The sequence below is a fragment of the Taeniopygia guttata genome, chromosome 2 (assembly GCF_048771995.1).
Source record: "Taeniopygia guttata chromosome 2, bTaeGut7.mat, whole genome shotgun sequence".
NCBI classification, from domain to species: domain Eukaryota; kingdom Metazoa; phylum Chordata; class Aves; order Passeriformes; family Estrildidae; genus Taeniopygia; species Taeniopygia guttata.
In genome coordinates, this window is record NC_133026.1 from 134500275 (window position 1) to 134519623 (window position 19349).

General features: G+C 41.2%; 1 protein-coding gene across 2 annotated transcripts in view; it reads right to left on the reverse strand.

Moving 5' to 3' along the window:
- SYBU (syntabulin) overlaps positions 1 to 19074 on the reverse strand; it is a 39490-nt gene extending 20416 nt beyond the window's left edge. Inside the window, exons 1-3 of one of the 2 annotated variants that reach the window (XM_030266581.4) lie at positions 18916 to 19074; positions 18555 to 18741; positions 5165 to 5362 (exon numbers count right to left, since the gene is read on the reverse strand). In XM_030266581.4, the coding sequence (XP_030122441.2) occupies positions 5165 to 5362; positions 18555 to 18741; positions 18916 to 18942 (412 nt within the window). In that variant the 5' untranslated portion in view covers positions 18943 to 19074. Of the gene's footprint in view, positions 1 to 5164; positions 5363 to 18554; positions 18745 to 18915 lie in introns of both variants that reach the window. The other variant, XM_030266580.4, reaches the window with a different exon arrangement.
- Between the last annotated feature and the right edge of the window lie 275 nt (positions 19075 to 19349).

Genomic DNA, 19349 nt, shown 5'->3' on the forward strand with positions numbered 1-19349 from the left:
CAATTATATGAACCTGGAGTACCTAATTTCCTAATTTCAGCATTTTTATGCATGTGACACCAGCCACATATCTAAGTAACTGAATATTCCTAGGAATGGAGGCATGAATTTCCCAATTTTACCACTCAAGTATGATTATCACTGGTTGCAGGATGGGAACATGGTATTCACTGATTAAATACTACATTTGTAACTAGGTTAAAATGTTCTTTGCCATGCCATTGTTCTAAATTATCCCTACTGCAACAAAAGGGGCAGTCTTTGAATGTGGGTTATGAGGTGCTGTTAAGTAAGTTACAGCAAAAAGACAGACACCAGTCTTCTTATTGCTCTTACCTTTGTGGGATGGAATGAAGACTGCCAGTTTGTTTTAAGGATCAGTCAAGTCACTTTGCTATCCCCAAATAGAGGTTTTCCATTGCCTTTGGTGTGGTTTTTTTTTTTTTTTTAACAACTAAACAATGTGACTTTGTGTTAGAATACACAGTACACCATCAGCATCTTAAGAAGTGTTTCAACACAATAGGTAGACGTCCTAGCAAGCAGTTAAAAAGATTCATTAATTTCTTTGTGTGCCATAGGAATTATTCAAGTTAGCACATTCTGTAACTCAGTTTTTGTATTCTGTACTGCTGCCCCTGAATAACAGGGACAACAGATCTATTATTTTCCAACTGCTTGCAGAAATTTCATACAGAGAAGTCATGCAAATATCAGATACAATGTTCTTGGATAAATGTGCTGGTAAAACACGTCTTTCTAATGTTCTATCAAACTTTCCAAGATAAAAAAAGTCCTATCCTTGCAAAATGATGCACTCATAAGGAAGTTCTTGACAGTGAAATAAATTTCCAGAATTACCTGTAAGACAATCCTCTCACAGAACTTACACACCAACTAATCTTTTTCAAGTGAAGCACATACACACACATACATCTGAGTCAGCCACTGCTATTCCCCACACTGTCAGACTCTAATGAGGGAATGAGTTGACAAAAGACCTGTAAAATAATACAGCCAGATGTCAGGAATATAACCTAAATCAAAATTATGTTTTATTTTTTAAAATAACCAAAGCAACTGCCTTTAGAATACAGGCAGATACAGAAGTAAAGTAGCAATATGGATTAATTTATTTGCTTGTTTTATACTAATGGATTACCTAGTCACTACTCCTTGCCTTCACAGGGGACCCCCAGAAATAAGTCCTTGGACATTTAGTGTCCTGGGAATCTAATCCTCACACACCAGATAATTAAAAAAATAATTAAAAAACCCCAAACTTCAGGAAAAGCATTATGTTTTAATAGCTATACTAGCTATTGTTAACAGATAAAACATATTAAAGAATATCTGGGAGTAAAAGGGACTTCCTGAAGCCACCCAGCCCAATTCCCCACTCAAGCAAGTCTAACTTGAACAGGCTGTCGAGGACCATATCCAGTTGAGTTTTGACTATATCCATGGATGGAGACTCCACAACTTCTCCAGGCAATGTGTGCCAGTGTCTGACAAAAAAAAAAGTGTTTTCTTGTGTCCAGATAGAATTTCATGTTTTTCAATTTGTGCTCATTGGCTATTGTCCAACAAATGTAGGTTCTGTGTGTTGCAGAAGCCTCTGAGATTTTCCCATTAATCTGAACAAAAAAAGTTTTAATGTCCAAACTTCCAGTGATGACCCTTCTTGAAATATAATCCATAGCAGTTCAATGACACTGAAATCCAAAATATTGCTATTTTAGCCAGATTCAGTAATAAATGGCCAGATGTTTTATTAGCAATGAAAAAAAAAACAACCCCTTTTTGCATAGTCCTCTGCTACCTGGAATGTTTATTATTGTACCAAGATGTGAGTGACTGACAGGCAGTCCTTACAAGGTTTGGGAGCTTACCCTAACTGGAGCTCACCTAGGGCTCCTTTTGTGCCATGCTGTTTACACATCTATTATGCAGGATCCTGAAGGTGCTAAAAGGTCTGGGACAGCCTTGATTAATAATCTCATGTGAAACTTCAGCAATTCCATGGGCTCTAAGAAACAGTTCCAACAGCAATCATTCATTAAACTGCCCCAAGTGTGCCTGTAACACCAAAAGCAAGAAGACCTGAACTTTACAGGAATGCTGAACACAGCTGATCAGATGCTCTTCTCAAATTCTGATGCTCACAGAGATTTAAATACGTCTGTATTAGTTAAAACATGCCAGACTTTTAAAAGTTATGGACACAACTACTGCTAAAGATTCTTTCCTTTATCCATGTATCTGAAAGAGGCAGATTTTGAATCCTCTCACTAAGTGTTCTAATGTAAGTCAAAAAAGCAGATGGGAAAGACTGTCAAAGGAAGCAAAACAATTCCCACAGCTCTCAACAGGATGTGGACATCAACTACAAGAATTCAGGAGGGATCTTTCTAGGAGGACTACACAAGAATGTGAGCATGTAGAAGTGCTTATGGTCCTGTTTATTCAATTACAAAAAGCGTAGGATCCAGTATAGCATCTTGATACAAAATTAAGACCAACATTAATTCAGTCTTTTTCTGCCTTTTTGTGAGGACATTTTCTGCAACACATTTTGTACTGCTTTAAATATTATGTAAATGAATCACATCTAAAAAAAGGACCAATTTCTAAAATCCAGAAATTCAAAGACTTGTAGCTATCTCTGAGAGTGGATGTTCTATTATTTTCCTTAATGTTCTAGTTCTCTCCATGCTTCCCTGGGAAAGCAGGTACAGGTTTTAAGCCAAATTCACTTCTACACTGCTGTGATTCAGATTTAATGCACAATATAAACCATTTCCATCTCTCTCAAATGAAGAATTTCTCCATTGTTATAAATATTTTAGAGGTTTAGCAGGAGCACTCCAGGATTATGTATGGTTCTCTATGCAAACTACATAAAATATGAATGAAAGCCTTATCTATTCTGTTAGTACTTCAAGAGGTGAAGATGGCTTAGATTCATATAACGAGGCCTTAGGCTGTTTGAGAGGAAAAAATGGCTAAGTGTATTTTACATTTTGAAGTACAGAAAAGAAAGATGAAGTGATGTTACTAGAGAAGCAGAAAAGTATCAGAGCTTGGGAACAGCCCAAAAACATCTCAGGGTTCATTCTCAGTGCTATCCCTTTCTGACATTTCCTGAATTATCTAAATATTTGTTTAAGTGTTTCTTTTGAGATTCAGCATGTCCCAAGAAAACAATACTGGAAACAGACAGATTTCAGCAAAATGACAAGAATTTTGAAAGCCCACAGTGATGGATGTACTTGTGTAAAAAATGTAGTGCAGGACATGGAAAAAAACAGTGGTACGTTAGATTTTTGTCTCTCATATATGACTCTTGCTATGTGATCATTGTCAAAAGCCATTTCAGATTAATATAAAGTAGATGTAATCTCTATAAATCAAGAAAGGCTTTTGATAAAGAGAAAATTGCACACGATTTCTTTTATATATGACAAGGACATGTTGCTGTTATTCTCCTCCATATCCCACTTCGCTTCTACTGATCCCTTGTTACTCTCCGTGTGTTTTGCTACATGGTGATGCCTCCTCCTTGCACAATAGCTACATCTTCTTAACTGAGTCACCAGAAATTCATGTGCAAGTAGGCCATGAGGAAGAGACTGGGTCCACCTGAAGCTATGGAATGAGAGAGCAATGGAAGAAATTCACATTAAACCCTGTGGTCAACACTGAAGAAAATGAACCCCAGCTGTCCCCTGGCATCCATGTCTGACATGTCCCTCACTTGTGTCAGCTCTCACACTATGACATGATTAACAGCTTTTCACAAAAAAAAAACCCCTGTGAGATATTTGTCAGGAGGAACTTAGAAGTACTCTGTAAAACAGACCTGGTTGCTGAATATTTCAAAAGGCTAATAACTCCATATTATAAGTCAATTAAAGTGTAAAACTGAAAACAGTGAATTAATTTCTTGAAAAAGGTACATAACTCTTCTCCATGAGTATAGGATTCTTCATTAGAAAAAAACTTTTGCATTAATTATTCACATTTTGCTAAGCAACATTCATATTCACAAACAAAATTGTTGTGGTAGCCACAGCTGTGGATTTGACTGTCATGTACCACATTCACTGCAAACCTTGTCAAGATTATTACCTATCACCCATCATGCACAGCAGTGGGAGACTGGAAACACTCAGGTAACGTGATGCTAAGAAATCAGCCAAAGAACTTGCAGGGATAATGGTAGAACAGATTTAATCAACCCTTCCAATGACCAAGCCAGTGAAGAGATTTTGCAACAGATTTTCCACTGTTTCTGGATTAAAGATGGTGCTGGCAAATCTGAGCTGGTTTTTCAGGAAAGTATCTAAATAGCTTCCAGAGGTAAAGTGACTCTGGAAACTATATAGGCAGGAAGTACCTGAGCTCATAAACCATGTCAGTTCTGCAGCTGGCTATGTACAGGGCCAACTCTGTCTCCATGATTAATTAAACAGCAGCACAAATATCCTGACCATTTGTAATCAAGTGCTGCCTGTACATGAATCAAACGATATAAAGTATTTTATATCAACTCACTAAAATTACAGGAACCAATGGCACATCTGGGTATTTAGTCTCGGATGTGTGACAAGCAGGTGCTGATTTGGCTGGTGGTTTGAGGTGGCCCATTAGCCCAAAGCATGGGGAGATACACTCTTGATTCAGCCACTGCAGTACAGGTCCAAATCTGCCCAGCTCCCACACACAGGCTGACTGTCAGATATCTTGTATCCCCAGAGCTGTCAGAGCCTGAGAGCACAAAGTTTAGGCAGGATCCAACAAAAAATTTAAGGACATCACAAGACTTTTTCATATATTAAGAATCATTTATCTTTGGGCACTGAAATATGCGTGCAATTACTATGAAGCAGAATAAAATCCATTTCAGCTATTTGATATTACCATTGAGCCTCATAAAAAAAAGTGAAGATATCAGTTGATTATATTTCCATGAAAAGGACAATAACAATAGTGTTTTCATATCTTTCAGGTGGTTCCACAGAAAGAAGCCATCTATTTTATTTATTATCAGCATTAGTGATATGACAGGTGGCACAACACAGGTGTCCATGTATGTAGACACCTGTAAATATACCAGTCAATTAGAAAGTGTAATTAAGGAAATGAAAGGAATTATACTCACCGGGCTTTACAAGACTTGTCTTTGTCTCCTTCTTGTATCGAGCCAGCTGCGTATTCCCTTCACTCATTGAGCCCGCACTGAGTTTCTTCCTGGCAAAGTCTCCATCACTACCAGTGCAAAAAGTGATTGGACTGTTTCCAGCATCAGAAGGAGTCTTAACTGGAGATACTGACTGGCTACTAGGACAGCCAGTGTCATCTGAAGAGAAAAGGGAAAGCATCAACATTTCTAACCAGTAAGTACAAGAAAGTTAGCAGAATAAAAGAAAGTGTGTTTGAATTACAACTCTTTACAGTAAGTGATATGTACAACCTTGGTTCTGAAACCTTGTGAGAAGCTATTTGTTTCACGCATTTTGTGAAGAAATCTTGAATAGCTTATGGCAAGCTAAAAGGGCAAGTACTTGTTTTACCCAGTCTGACAAAATACAAAATCAGGGGCTACATAATGCAAATTCCTATCAAAGACAAATTCCTTTAGCAAGGTTAAGGAATATTGCAGCATGAAAATACACGAGACACAAAAGTTGTGCAGTGCACACTGGCTGCAGAGCAAGCACGGGCCACATGCTCTCCTCCAAGAAATGTTCCCATATCTGAACAACAAGACAACAGCCTACAGCCCACATGCATGAAGTAAGGAATTTCATGTAACTGGAATTAATATAAGTTCCTCAAAATTGTCTTTCCTTTAAAAGCAGCCATGATCATAGAACTCTTCTATACTTTACAAGTGGCTGTGAGGTACCTAGTTTAGAAAAGCGTGGGTTACACACAGATTGCTTTTGTTTAAAGCTGAATTCCTCTGAGGGCACACCAGCACTCCAGGGCATCAACAGCCACCCTGGGAACAGACCCAGGTTCCTGACCTCCAGGGATACAAACACACCAGCCCTTAACAACTGAATGTAAAGTAAGCAGTCTGATTTGGAATGAAATCCACATATCAAACCCCAACTTAATCTAATCATGTTCCATGTTATCTGGAGGAATTGTAGTTCCCCTAGAAGTCATGGTGGTTTAACAAAACCAAACATGCTACTCTGACTCTCCTGGAGATATCTAATTGTTCTTTCCCAGGATAAAATGAAAGCTGCCATCTGAATTAAGCCATTGCACCCTTCTCCTGATGCATTATCGTTAGCTAACATGAAACCCAAAGAAGTACCTGCAACAGAGCCAAATAATTTGCATGACTGTGTTGCACTTACCTCTTCCACCCTGTTCATAATGTAGGTCAAGGGTCATTTGGCACTGAGCTTTGCATGGGCATATTGATTTAAAAGTCAGTGCATGACTGCAGGTTTATGAGATGGAAAGGACACCCATATCTAACACCTTTCTACCTACCTCACCTCAGCAGGGAAGAACAGCTTTTGCTTTTTTTAGCTATTGCTCCCTCAATACAGTAAAAATATTTACTCTTTCATGTGATCCAGTTTTCCTTCATGCCAGGGCAGCTGTTCTATCCTCACTCATCTGTTCCAAGGTTCTGCTCCTCATTTCTCCATGTCCTGCCTTCAGCCCCGAGCAAGGTACCCCCAGCTGCTGACTGTCCAGAGCAAGCTGCATGCATTGGGCTGCAGGAGCAGCCAGCAGCCTGAAGTGTTGCATCCCAAGCCTCTGCCAAGTGCCAGGAATGACGCCAAGCCAAGGGGCAGCCCAGCCTACTGCCAGAAACACCTCCCAGGGCACAAAGGGCAGTAACAGTGCAAAGCACCTAATCCAGTTTAATCATATTTAATTCTTTCAAATCATCCCAATTAAGCCAAGAAGCATCTCTATTTGCCAACTTGCTGCTGTCTTCTGTAACTTAGAATTAGTTCCTAGCAAAATAACAAAAGAGAAAACTGCTAATAAGCTTTTCAGCCTGTCCCTGCATACATCCTGACTAACAACAGATTGCTTCCCACATGACTTTAGTTTACTTTTTATCCTTTCCCTTCCCACCAACATCACAATATAACTCAACACAAAGAAGAGAGAAGGTGGCAATTTCCTCCCAAATCAGCATCTGTTTTTCTTTCTCCAACATTCGGAGTCTCATCTGCAGGCTGAGTGAATATTACCTGCAGGACAGTGGATCAGCACCAAGTGAGCTCCTCAATTGCATTTAAGAAGCTGCTTCAGCTGTGTCCAAAGTATCCTCTCTTTGGAAGCACACAAACATTTATAATCAAATATATTCAGAAATAAGTGACAGCTTGCGCAGTTTGTTTTTAATTATGACTTTTCCACTTAGATGTTTCTGTATGTGGTATTAGTTTCCAAACTTTCTGTTAGAACAAAAACAACAAAGAATCCCCACACAAATAAAAACCCCCTCAAAACATAAAAAACAAACCCCAAAGTTAAGTCCCCTCTCAAAACCTTCCACCCAAACCCACAAGAAACTATTTACCTCATTTTTCACCAATACAGTTACTGCAATACCTGCACAGGTTCTGCAGACCTGACAGACCTGTTTTATATGGGAGAATTTATGTAGAAATAACTCCAAAAGCTATAGAGATGCAGCCTGGAAGAACCACAGGAGTTGGTAAAACTTCACACAATGAAAGAAATAAACTACAGTGCTAAAAATTGGGGCACTAAAACCCCCAAATGTACAAAACTAAATACAACTGGGAAAAAGGTAGCTGAAGAATACATACTAAATTAGCAACAAAATGTTTTATTTACCACCCCCAGCACTGCCTGTGATATCACACTGGTGACACTGTACCATCAGATTATGTCATATCTACATATCCTTGTTTTACTGTTAAGAACTTCAGCTTTCAGCGCAACACGGCATTTTTTAAAAGAACAAATGAGCCTGGCACAAAGAAGAATAACTCTTCTCTACTCATACACCTTGTAACCTTTAGATACACCAATAACCAAGTGAGCACTCCCACTTCAGCTACAGAAAATGAATGATTTTATTGTATTCCCTCTCCTCTGATAGTTTATTTTTTATGTAATGTAAAACTTATCATCCTTCTACTACTATTACCAGAAACATGAACAAAATTACAAATTTTCCAGAACTAGGGCAAGCTGTACAGAAAGATTTTTCTGTGCCAGCCTTTTGAGTAATCAAGATGTTTGCTACCACAGACTGGAAGAGCTGCCTATGAAACCCTGATGCTCACTGTCAAAGCAAGCAAAGCTCTGCTGTACGTTGGGGGGGATCCACCCAACGCACAGCTCACCCTCCTGGCACAAGGAAAAATCCTGGTGAGGAGTGAGATCTCTCTAGCTGCTTAGTGCCAGCCAGTTGCCTGCCTACCTTCATCTTTCCTGCAATTGAAACGTTAACAGGCACTATATTTGTATTTAATACTGCAGGTGAACCCCCCAGAGGAGAGCAGCAGACCTCCCTGTGGAGCCTGATGCAGAGCTGATTCCCCCTCCATCTCCACACAGCCTGACCACCCTCCCTGCTCACTGCCGCAGTGACCCCTCTGCTCCTCACCCGCAAGCAGAACGTGACTGCAGCACAGCGCGTTCAATATTTCCCCCAGACCTGCAGGCTCCTCCTAAACCCTGCTGGAAACTCTGCTGGCAAGAAGTCAAGACCTCCACCTGCTCAGAAATGGTAGGATAAGGAATCTCTCTCAAAAAAGTGGGTAAGGAGAAGATGAGCCCACAATGGGATTCACTCTCTGATACGATGTGCATATAGTGTCCAGCAAGGTCAGTTAAGGATTCAGCCTGTAACTCAACTGCAATTTTGCCCCAGTAAGGACTTCAGACCTTAGACTCCTCATGATCAGAGGCAGACCTGATTTACCTTCTCAGGCACATCAGCATCAGGAAGACAAAAAAGAGAAAACTGGTAAATAGTGCTATGAAAGCCTGCATTTCTGATCTTGCCCGAATTTACTTGCACAAGAGGTAAAACCACACAAATTCATAACACACGACTTCCATTGCTTTCTTTCACAGTGTCTTTTTTTTTCCACAGGGGCCTCCTAGGAGCATTCTGGGAGTAGACTTTTCCTTTGAACATCAGCTGGATTTCATCACTTGAAATTCTACATCCAAGCCCTCTCCCAGATCAGACATGCCTGCCAAATTTCAAAGCCAAGCACGGGATAGTGTCTCCTCAAACAAACCATCAGGAAAGTTGCTCAGAGCACTCTGACATTTGCATGCCCTGAGTAACCTTTAAACAATAAAGTCAAAATATAAACAACAGTATTAAAGATAACAATACTCTGAACAATTGACAAAAATACTGTTCTTGTAGACTTTTAGGCTATATGTTAAGATGTGATGATTTTCTCAGCATAGATATCTTAGAAGGTTCACTAGAATATGCCTTAGAACCTTCTTTAAAAAAATACTGCCTTTCCCAAAAGGCTTCAAGAAGCTTTGAATATACAACCTCCTCATAGAACACATGTAAATAATTAATGATGCTCTCACTGAGGAAGCACTGACTTCTTTTTACTTTTATTCCTAGCTGCCAGATTGAGTTAGGCGCTCCTGTGACACTGAATGGTCCAGTTCCTGCCTGATGCCTACTTCACTGTCCAACATTTGTCTCCTCCTAAGAGTCCCCAGACCAGTGTTTAGGCTGTACATAGTCTGAATTTCCACCAAGAAATGTGGATTCTGGAATTAAACACGGGTCTCTATCAAATTTTGAATGCTCAGTGTACCAAGACCAAACCAATTTCATAGCTTTTACCTGATGGTTATGTTTGCATTCATCCCAGGACCTCTTAGTCTGGGTAGCCACAGTTCTGCCAGGAAGGTGCACTGCAAGCTGGCTATTGGCAGTGAGGGTACCACAAAGGGTAATTTTTCAGGGTCATCTCCCAGTCTGCTTGTCTACCTCAACTTTTTTGACCCTCAGTTTTTGGAACTGTTTTGGTCTTATCTTCATGACCAGCCTTGTAGCACAGGGGTGTTCATGCAGTTATGAAAGTTGCTGATAGACACCAAAGGGAATACAGCACCTATCTTCCACCTCTAAGTTTCCTTCTGTATTAAACAGAGAGAAAGAGGCTCCTCTGGAGGGTGAGTCCCCATCCAGGCTAAGTCATCCCAGTACTCTGAGTCACTGCCTCTCCAACTAACACAGCCACTGCTCTGACCTGGGCAGCTGAACCAGGGATGTGAGGGCTCAGTGCCCAGCACAGAAAAAGCTGATGGCAGAGTCACGGTGTCATTCTGGAACAACTGGGAAGCACAGTAAAAGCAGCAGATGAAACATCAGAGTATAAAATTAGTAGTACACATAGAAAACCAGAGGTAGGAGCATATTCACCTTCACACCAGGAGGATCTCAACAGGCAAAAATGCTACCTCACAGCTCTGGAGGCACCCTCCCCTTTCCAGCAACCACTGAGGGAGCACAGCCTAAGGTAAATAGTGGGAATATTCTCCTCAGATCCTGATTGTACTAAAACCTTTCATTTTTACTGAGGTGCAGTGGCCATTCCAGGATGTGATTGTATGTACTCAGTAAGTTTAATAATTTGCTACTAACAATTTGTCACTTACATAATCACACAGACTTTAGAAAAATATATTTATTAACTTCACTAAAGGTAGAGTTCTAAAAATGCTACTGGTTTTGGTCCTGATCAATTTAAAAGTAATTTCTTAGCTATTTTAAAGACCTGTTTGGCTTGGTATTTAAGAAGATTTCTCAGAATATGACGTACTTTTGAGGCAAGTCTCTTACCAAAAGTCAAACATAGTAAAGCAGAGCTGAAGCACAAGGACAACTACAGCAGTGTCAGGAAAAGAAAGGAGGCCTACTTATGCAAAATCCTGCCATGCAAATAATTTCCACATTTAATCTCGGTGTCTCTGCAGGCAAAACCTGAATTAACTATGCTCCATTTTGCTTGTGAAAAAAGGCTGGCTAGCAGCTCCACCACTCCCTGAGGTCACCTACAGAGGCTGTGCAAACTCTTGTCCTTGAAGGGTTTCTAGACTACGACAGACAAATACATGGCTGCTGGGATAGCTGGGAACAGTCCAGCTTCTAAAAAGAGGCTGCATGAAATTATCTCTACAGGTCCCTACAACCTACATGCTTTTCTTTTTATCAGATATTCCAGATCTGGAGAACACCCTGCTATTCACAGTCCATCTTTCAAGCTAGAACTTTTGACTGTAATGTTCTAGTCATGGAATCTAACCCAGTAAAATCACAACTAAACACCTTCAACTGGTTGCTGAGGATCATCAATGCACAGGCAACTTTTACACCTGCTGCTCACCAACCCCTTTGAGCTGGCTTCTGTCACACCCACAGGCTGCCCACTCAGTGGTGAAAATTTAGCATGAGAGCTGCTCACTGACTTTGGTAAGAGGCCCTCCCTACTCACTCACAGCATGGCAGGAGTGCTGACAGGCTGAGATAATACAGAACAGGAGAGAGGAAGGCGAAAAAAGATGGACTGACCTGCTCCTAAGCTTGGGCATCTTTTGCAATGCAGGATTTCACATAAACATGTCTTTAAAGCAATCTGCTCTTGATGTCTGACTATGCAACTGCTAAGTCATACTGAAGTAGCTAATTTTAATTGATTTTGGCAGCAAATCTACTAATGTTCCTTCTACTTGAACATTTCACTAACAAACAGAACTGATGTGAGCTCTGTCAAAACATATGAACAGAAAGAGGACTATGTAATTGTGGTTTACTGGCTTTGTCATTACATTTATAGCCCTATTAATGGTGTATTACAGAAGAGAAGCATAAGGGCTTACTAGTAAAAATATCAATAAAAATAGTACTGTTACTAGGAGAACTGTGGTCAGGAATAGCACAGCTCCCTGAGTTTCATTATCACATCACAGAAAACATCTGGATAAGCAGTTTAAGGTGATAAAGGACTGGAAAATGTATTTGAAAATTTTATAGAAATTTTAAACTACATGTAAGTACATTTTATAGAAATTTTAAACTAAATGTAAGTACAGGAAAGAATCTAAAATAAAGACAAAGAAGAGACCTTTCTGTTTGGTATGGGTTTAAGCAATTTAGTAGACCTCATTAATCTTGTGAGGATAACAGCTGGAAGTGGAGCCACTGTTGCTACCTCCAGTGGGAAAGCATTGACTACATTCAGTGTAAGAAATACCATGCATTTCATATTAACATTAAGAGAAATGTATGTGTATATATAGATGGATTTCTGTGGGGTTTTGAGTGGTTTATTCCATTATGCAGTAAAGAAAAACTAGAAATATTCTTTCCAGTTTGAAGGCACCATTTTGGGAGCTAAAAATCTTCAATAGACCACAAAGAATTTTGTACCTATTCCTCAAATGGTGCAACATGTTATAGTTATTTGGTCTCATATAGCTCTGCCTCCATGGCTAACAGCATTTAACTGTGACCCTCACATCTTCAACATCACCTCATAACGTTGCTCTGGTTACCTTCTCATGGAAGGAAATAATATATATTATGTCCATTGTTGTTTTATGCATATTTTTCTTCTCTCTTTTCTTTTAACTATCCTCAAGCCCAGAGTCGCACTTAGCTGCACCACAGAATCTCACATACACTGCAAACCACTGTTTGAAAATGTCATGGATATATACTAATCCTATAAATGTAGGGTTAAAATATGTAATGCTGAATTTCTCTTAAAACATCAAGATTCTCTTTTAACATAAAGTAAATCCAAGACTTCTGACTAAAGTTTCATTCCTGTTGTGATTTTCTTCAGAGTGTATGACAATATTCAACTCAATAGAAAGTTGCATGAAAAGCACTGTAAAAAAAAGTATTGGATTATGCATTTGTGGTGAAGAAAATACTAGATAGTGTTTAGAATTCAGCCCATAGTGGAGAACAAGCTATAACAAAAAAGGGCAGTAGAAAGTCTGAGGTGTAGTAGAAAGGGTGACTGTTCTCAGGACACCATGCTAAATGTTCCAGGGAGAATGGCAACTGTCCTACTGACCCCAGGAGGCTCTGAGTTGTGTTTTAAAGGTTCACAGTACTGACAGACACATAAAAAGGTGATAAAAAACATCCAAAAGGTCAAATATTTTGGCTTCCAGATGTTGTTGTGTGGCAAAAGGAACAAAAGGATTGTTACTTAGTCAGGGGGACTAAATACTGAAGCTGAAAGGGAAGCAGGGAAAGGCCAAAAACTGGGGAACAAGCAGACTTTGCTCTTTAGGACCTAGGCACTGTTCTTATTTCCAGGTTTGAAACAGATCTCTGTGTCACAGTGACAAAACTGGTGGCTCATAATATGAAGCAATAATAAATTATTGCATGTAAGCTGGTCCAGCAGGAAATTCTCTATGGAAGCAGCAGTGAGAAAAGGAAGCATGTCACCAGTGCCACGCTCATGAAAAAAGGCCGTATGTCTATTTTTGAAAGCAGATTTTGTTTCAATGTTTTTGTAAATTAATATCACCGAGCTGCCTTCCAAAGTGCTGTGAACAAAAGTGCTAGAAAAGACCTTCAGAAGTCCAAAAAAAAAGGCAAAACGACTGTGGGAATGCTTATAATAAAGGACTGTAGGAAAGAGAATCTAACTTTCAGCATCACATACTTGAGAACTTTTAAGCATGTTTGTTTGAATCAGTAACTCAGAGAAAAAAATCAAACACATAAACCAGTAAGGAACTATTTAAACAAAATATTTTTTCATATAACCAGAAACAAGAAGAATGAGAGAGCTCACTGTTTCCATAGTAATACATACATATATATATATACACAAATAATAGGAGCAACTACTTTCAGTAATTTAAACTAACTGTCTGGCCTCAGTCTGTTGACTTGTTAAAATACTAAAAATTTAGTTTTCTGTATCTATTTCTGTTCAGTAATATATATTTCAGTATACATACTTATTTAGTGTAATCTCCAAGGCAAGCTGCTTTATAATACAACCTGCTCTCACTGAGAAATTATTTACTGGAGTGCAAGAAGGTACAGCTTGTTTCTTCAGGAACGGTTGTACAACCTCTTCTTCTTGTCTATGGCAAGCAAAATGGGTTGTGCATTCACATGGACTTAATAAGCCTGCCTCAAGCCTACATGCTTTTTCGGACACACAGTGAACTCAGCCCCAGAATCCACCAATAGCTGGGCCAACTGGCAAATAATCTCTGAGATCAAAGGCACAGGAGCCGGTGAGCAAAGAATGGCAAGACAGAGATTCCTGCTGCAGCACCCACACCCCAGGCTCACAGTGCAGCCCCTGTACACGTGACATTTATTGTGCCACACATGCAAAGGACAAGATTTAAATAAAATCTCTACCCCAGAAAAGAACAAGTTATGAAACGAGGCTTGAACTTGAGTAAGTGTTGAACCAGATCTTGAAGTTTTAAAGAAAAAGCAAAAACAAAGCTTCAACTCCTATTTTTGAAGACTGCGTTGGAGTGAGTCACAGTCATTGATGTACAGGGATGTTAGTTTTCAATAGCTTGTAGGACAATTCAGTCTAATCAAAAAGGTGATTTACAGGTAAGCCCAACAAAAGAGGAACTGTTTGCTACAGGTATAAACCAAGTCCTCTGGCTCAAAAATTCCTTTGCTGAACTAATTATTAAATGTACAAGTGCTTCCTGCAAAGCTGCATCTTGGTTACCAAAGCTTCACTGTATTCCCTGTCGAAAATTCTGGCAGCTGGCATCCTAGAAAAGGCTGAAAGAGAACTGGGCATTGCTGTAAAGTCTTCATAGAGAGAAATTTAAAAGCTGAGCTATTCAAAAACCGAAAGTAGACAAGAACATATATCCCAGACTAAATTCCTTTTTAAAGGAGAAGCTGAATACACTTACTGAGCTTGGCACAGGCTGACTTCAAACCAAGGACATGTACACCAAAACCAAGGATAGTGCTCCGCCAAAAGTATCATATTTCTTACAAAGCAAACACTAAGTGGAATGACCAAAGGCCCAGCAGCTGCTCCTCCACGGATCCCTCAGCAGGAGGCCTGTTTGAGATGCTCCAGATCACATTCTCTACACAACTGACAAGGTAAGTGCACACAGCCACTTGGAAGCCAAGAGCAACTTAGGAGAAAAACACGTGTGACACAAGCAAATGCTCTGTAGCAGGTGAGGCACACAAAGCTGCTGGGAGAGTGTTTTTCCATCATTTGACATTGTATGAGTTCTGTGGCTAACATCCAAGCCGAAGAAGAGAAGTGCTCCCATACCAAATGACAACCAAGACCCCAGAGGCTCTAAGGTTTTAAGAAAGGGTTGTGCATTGTGAATGCAAACACAAAAGCTCAGCTTGCCTACATAGCATCCGGACAGCATGCACATTCACTTGGCAGAAACAAAGAATATTAAAACACATATAAAAGCATATTAAAATTTTGTCAGGAGTAACACAGATATTACTAACACTCTCACTGTGTTTCATATGGACTTACAAAGCAAAACTGACATAAAGTCAACTGCAAATAATTGACCAACATGATCAAGTGAGGCTCTGATTCACTCAAACAAGACAAAGAGGGAGCTGATCATGCAAATTTAAACCTATGACAGCCAGAACTAACAACTTCTTCAAAAGAAACTAAGCATTACAAAAGCCATCTCTTTTCTGTTGCCAAGAGATATTTTTTGCTGTTACCACCATGCTTGCTGCACTGCCATGGTTCCCAAAACCAACATTATTAATACCTACAAGATTTACCCTCATTTAGAAAGAAGGAACTCCAAGCCTTCACTTAGGCATTGAGACCAGTGTAAGCACACAAGGAAAATGGACAACATCAGAAGCTCTACGGAATGAAGCAAAAAATGCATATTTAATGGATGAGGGGAGAAGAGTAATTTCTTTTAAGGTAAAAAGAAATCTATAGATCATTACTTGGTGTCAATAATAATGGAAGAAATGTAGAGAACAATTTGACAAGAGAAGGGTAAAGAGGAAAGAAATTATTCCAGGGATCAATTCATACTATCTGCTGCTTATCAAAAACATTTTGGGGTTTAATGCTCAAAAGAAATTACAAAAGAGACATTTATCCAAATGCTCATGAACTTTATCATACAGCTAGATTAGTGTTCCCCTCTGCTGTCATATTCCAAATGTACTACTTGCTAATTTTAAATACCTTTTTTGCATAGGCTACTTCTAAATAAAGAAGAAGCACCAGGAGGGGCAAGTTAGGGTTACGGCCCCTCCACTCACCTCTCCACACATGTGTTCACCATCTCCACCCCAGAAACAGGAATTAGCAGCACCTGCTGCCCCTGGGGGATTTCACTCTAAATCAGACAAATGCTGATAAGGAAGGATCATAAGTGGAAGACAGGAAAGAGATGTCAGAGAATGAGGAAATCAAGTCAGTGACTGTTGCCATACCTGCATCCCAGTGAAAAATCCATCAAACCTAGCAACAACTGAACCAGGGCCTAGGATGGAGGACAGTGCCTTGGCTGATCCATGGCTGTGGAAGGTCTGTAGACTCAGAGCAGCAAACCACGTAGTGTGTACCTGTGTGGGTGCTGCAGGTAGCTTTAGAAACACAAAGCTCTCACATGGAGAAAAAAAATCAGATTACATAATTGCAGCATGCATGAAATATTAAAAGATTAATAAAATAAATAAAAGAGTTGAGCAGTTGTGCTTAAGATGCAGATTAAGAGACCAGCATTGCACGCTGCAATACCTCTGTGAAAGGCGCCTTAAAACTGTCAAGCCATGAGATCAGACACACCCAGAATAAATACAATGTGCTGCTGGGACTCAAAACAGCCTTTGCAGTGCAGTGGGACAGCAAGGGTATATGACAGTGGCAGCTACTTGTTGAGTAGATCTGAAGAGCAGGGTACAAATGCAAAAGATGAAAACATGTCAGTGATCAAGATGAAAGACTTGTCAACACAGAAGGAAAAAAAATCAGGATGAAAAGCAGCCATTTGGAAGAGATCATAAAAATAACGTTTTTCTAGAAAGCTTCAAAAGATTTTATTTCTTCGGAACATGCAAACTCAAGCAGGTAAGGTGGAGGGATTAAAAAGGCATGGGAAAAAGACTCCAGCATTCTTGCAATCCTACGATGTTTGTTTAATGCTCTGCATTGTTCATTAAACAATAACCAAATAGATCATTCCACTGAGCCTGAATTGCAAAATCTGGCAGAGCTAGACTCAAACATGGATATTATGTTTCTCATCTAAAAAAACTTGTACACTGTGTTCAATACACTATTTTTCATGAAATGAGTTAAAAAAGTAAGAACAGTAATCTAATCCACTGTAGTGAAGACCAAGATAAATAAAAATGTTCCTGTCTATTCCCAGGAACACCTCTGGTAATTGAAAGTACTTCACGAACTAAAGAAAAGGAGGTGTAAGAAGTTGCTCTGATACTAATTATTGCAAAAAGACTTCTTATAATTCAGATTTTTAAATAGAGAATCACAGAATCATAGAAACACTTAGGCTGTGAAGACCTCTAAAGTCATTGAGTCCAACCTAGCACTTCCAATTCCATCACTGAAAATATTATGCTTTCCAAAAAACTGACTATTGGAAACAAGTTTCTCCACACCAGAAACACCTTTTGAATTACCACACGGATATAGAGTCCAAGGTGTTCATGATGTGATCTCAATTCTGTTATGCGTGTACATTAATGACAATTACAGTGAAGAGTTTCACTGAATTAAAAAATTGCTCACCACTAGTAGGCATCTGAGTATTTCACTGCCAGCTGAGGCATTTAAATTGTGCTAAACTCTATATAAGGCAAATATTCAACATAAAAAATCTGTTTTCAAGTTGTCCCTCGTGTAATATTTTGAACAGCAAATTACATTTTTTGGTCTATAGTTGGAGAGCAATGATTTACTTCTGATAAATCACATATCCATCGCCCTCTCTGTAGAGAAGCCATCATGCCCAACTCATATCTGGCAACACATTCATCAGTAGATACCTGAATTCTGAAATAAACAAAACTTATTTCTGTATGACAGTGAAGACTTCACCTACATATTCTGTTCCAATTCATAGAGATCACTGTCAAAAAACCAAAAGGCATTGCAATCTGATAGCAACTCCCCTGTTTTACTAACTTTTGATTTAAGGGCTTTCCAAAACGCCTTAATACCACACTGCAGTTGTTAAGGCAAATATTTCTCTTTAAAGCAACGCTTCTGCCACAATAAAACCGCCAACTTTTTTAGCAGTGGATAGCAGAACGCGGAATGGAAACATCTGGTGTCGCTTACGGACACGTATTAAAAGAACAGATACTAGATTTCCCTGGAAAAATCGATGGTTGCCCTTCTTCATCGGTAAAACGGATCGCTCCTGCGGGCTCGATGGGAGCCCGATACGCGGATGCTGCGGCTGGGAATACAGCGAAGCCTCGGGGCTGCCGTGCGGGGCGCACCGTGTTCCCCAGACACCCGGGGCTGGGGATCTCTCTGCAGTACCTGAGCAGAAGCTGTTGCTGCTGACAGTCCTGCCGGAGCCCGCGGAGGAACTGGGCGGGTTGAATTCCCGGCTTTCCTCTTCCGAAAAGGGCGATTCGGAAGCGGGAGATACCTTCTGCTGCGGCCGCAGGACCAGGCGGGGGATGCGGCTGCGGGACACCTCCTTTTCCAGCTGTGTCCTCAGCTCCTGCTGGGGAAGGGACACGCCGTCAGGAACCTCTCGGATGTGCCCTCCTCCTTCCATCATCGAGGCAGGGGCAGGCAAATCCCGGCCCCTCCGCCCCCCCCCAGGGCGGGGGCAGGACGCGATTTGCCTGCCCCTGCTTCTCCCCGCCGCGCCCGTCCATGCCCGGCTGCTCACCTTGCTGCTCTCCCGCAGAGGCCCCATCGCTCCTCAGTCACGGCGCGGCCGGGGACGGGCACCTGGCATGGGCGAGAGGGATGCGCTGAGCGGGGCTGCGCTGCCGCTGCCGCTGCGGCGCTGGGGGCGGTGCTGCCCGGCCCGGCCCGGCCCCGCCGCTCCCCGCCCCGGCACGTGGTGCGGCCCGGCGCCGCCCGCCCCGCGGCCCGGCAGGTGCGGCCGGGCGCGGCCCTCGGCCCCTCGCAGCCCCTCGGCACCGCCGCCAGGAGCAGCCCTGCGGTACCTCCGGGCTGGCGGCGCCCCTCACAGCCCCGCCGTCCCTCCGGGCTGGCCGGGCCCCGGCAGGTGCGGGCCGGGCCCCTCGGCACCGCCGCCAGGAGCAGCCCTGCCGTCCCTCCGGGCTGGCCGGGCCCCGGCAGGTGCGGCCGGGCCCC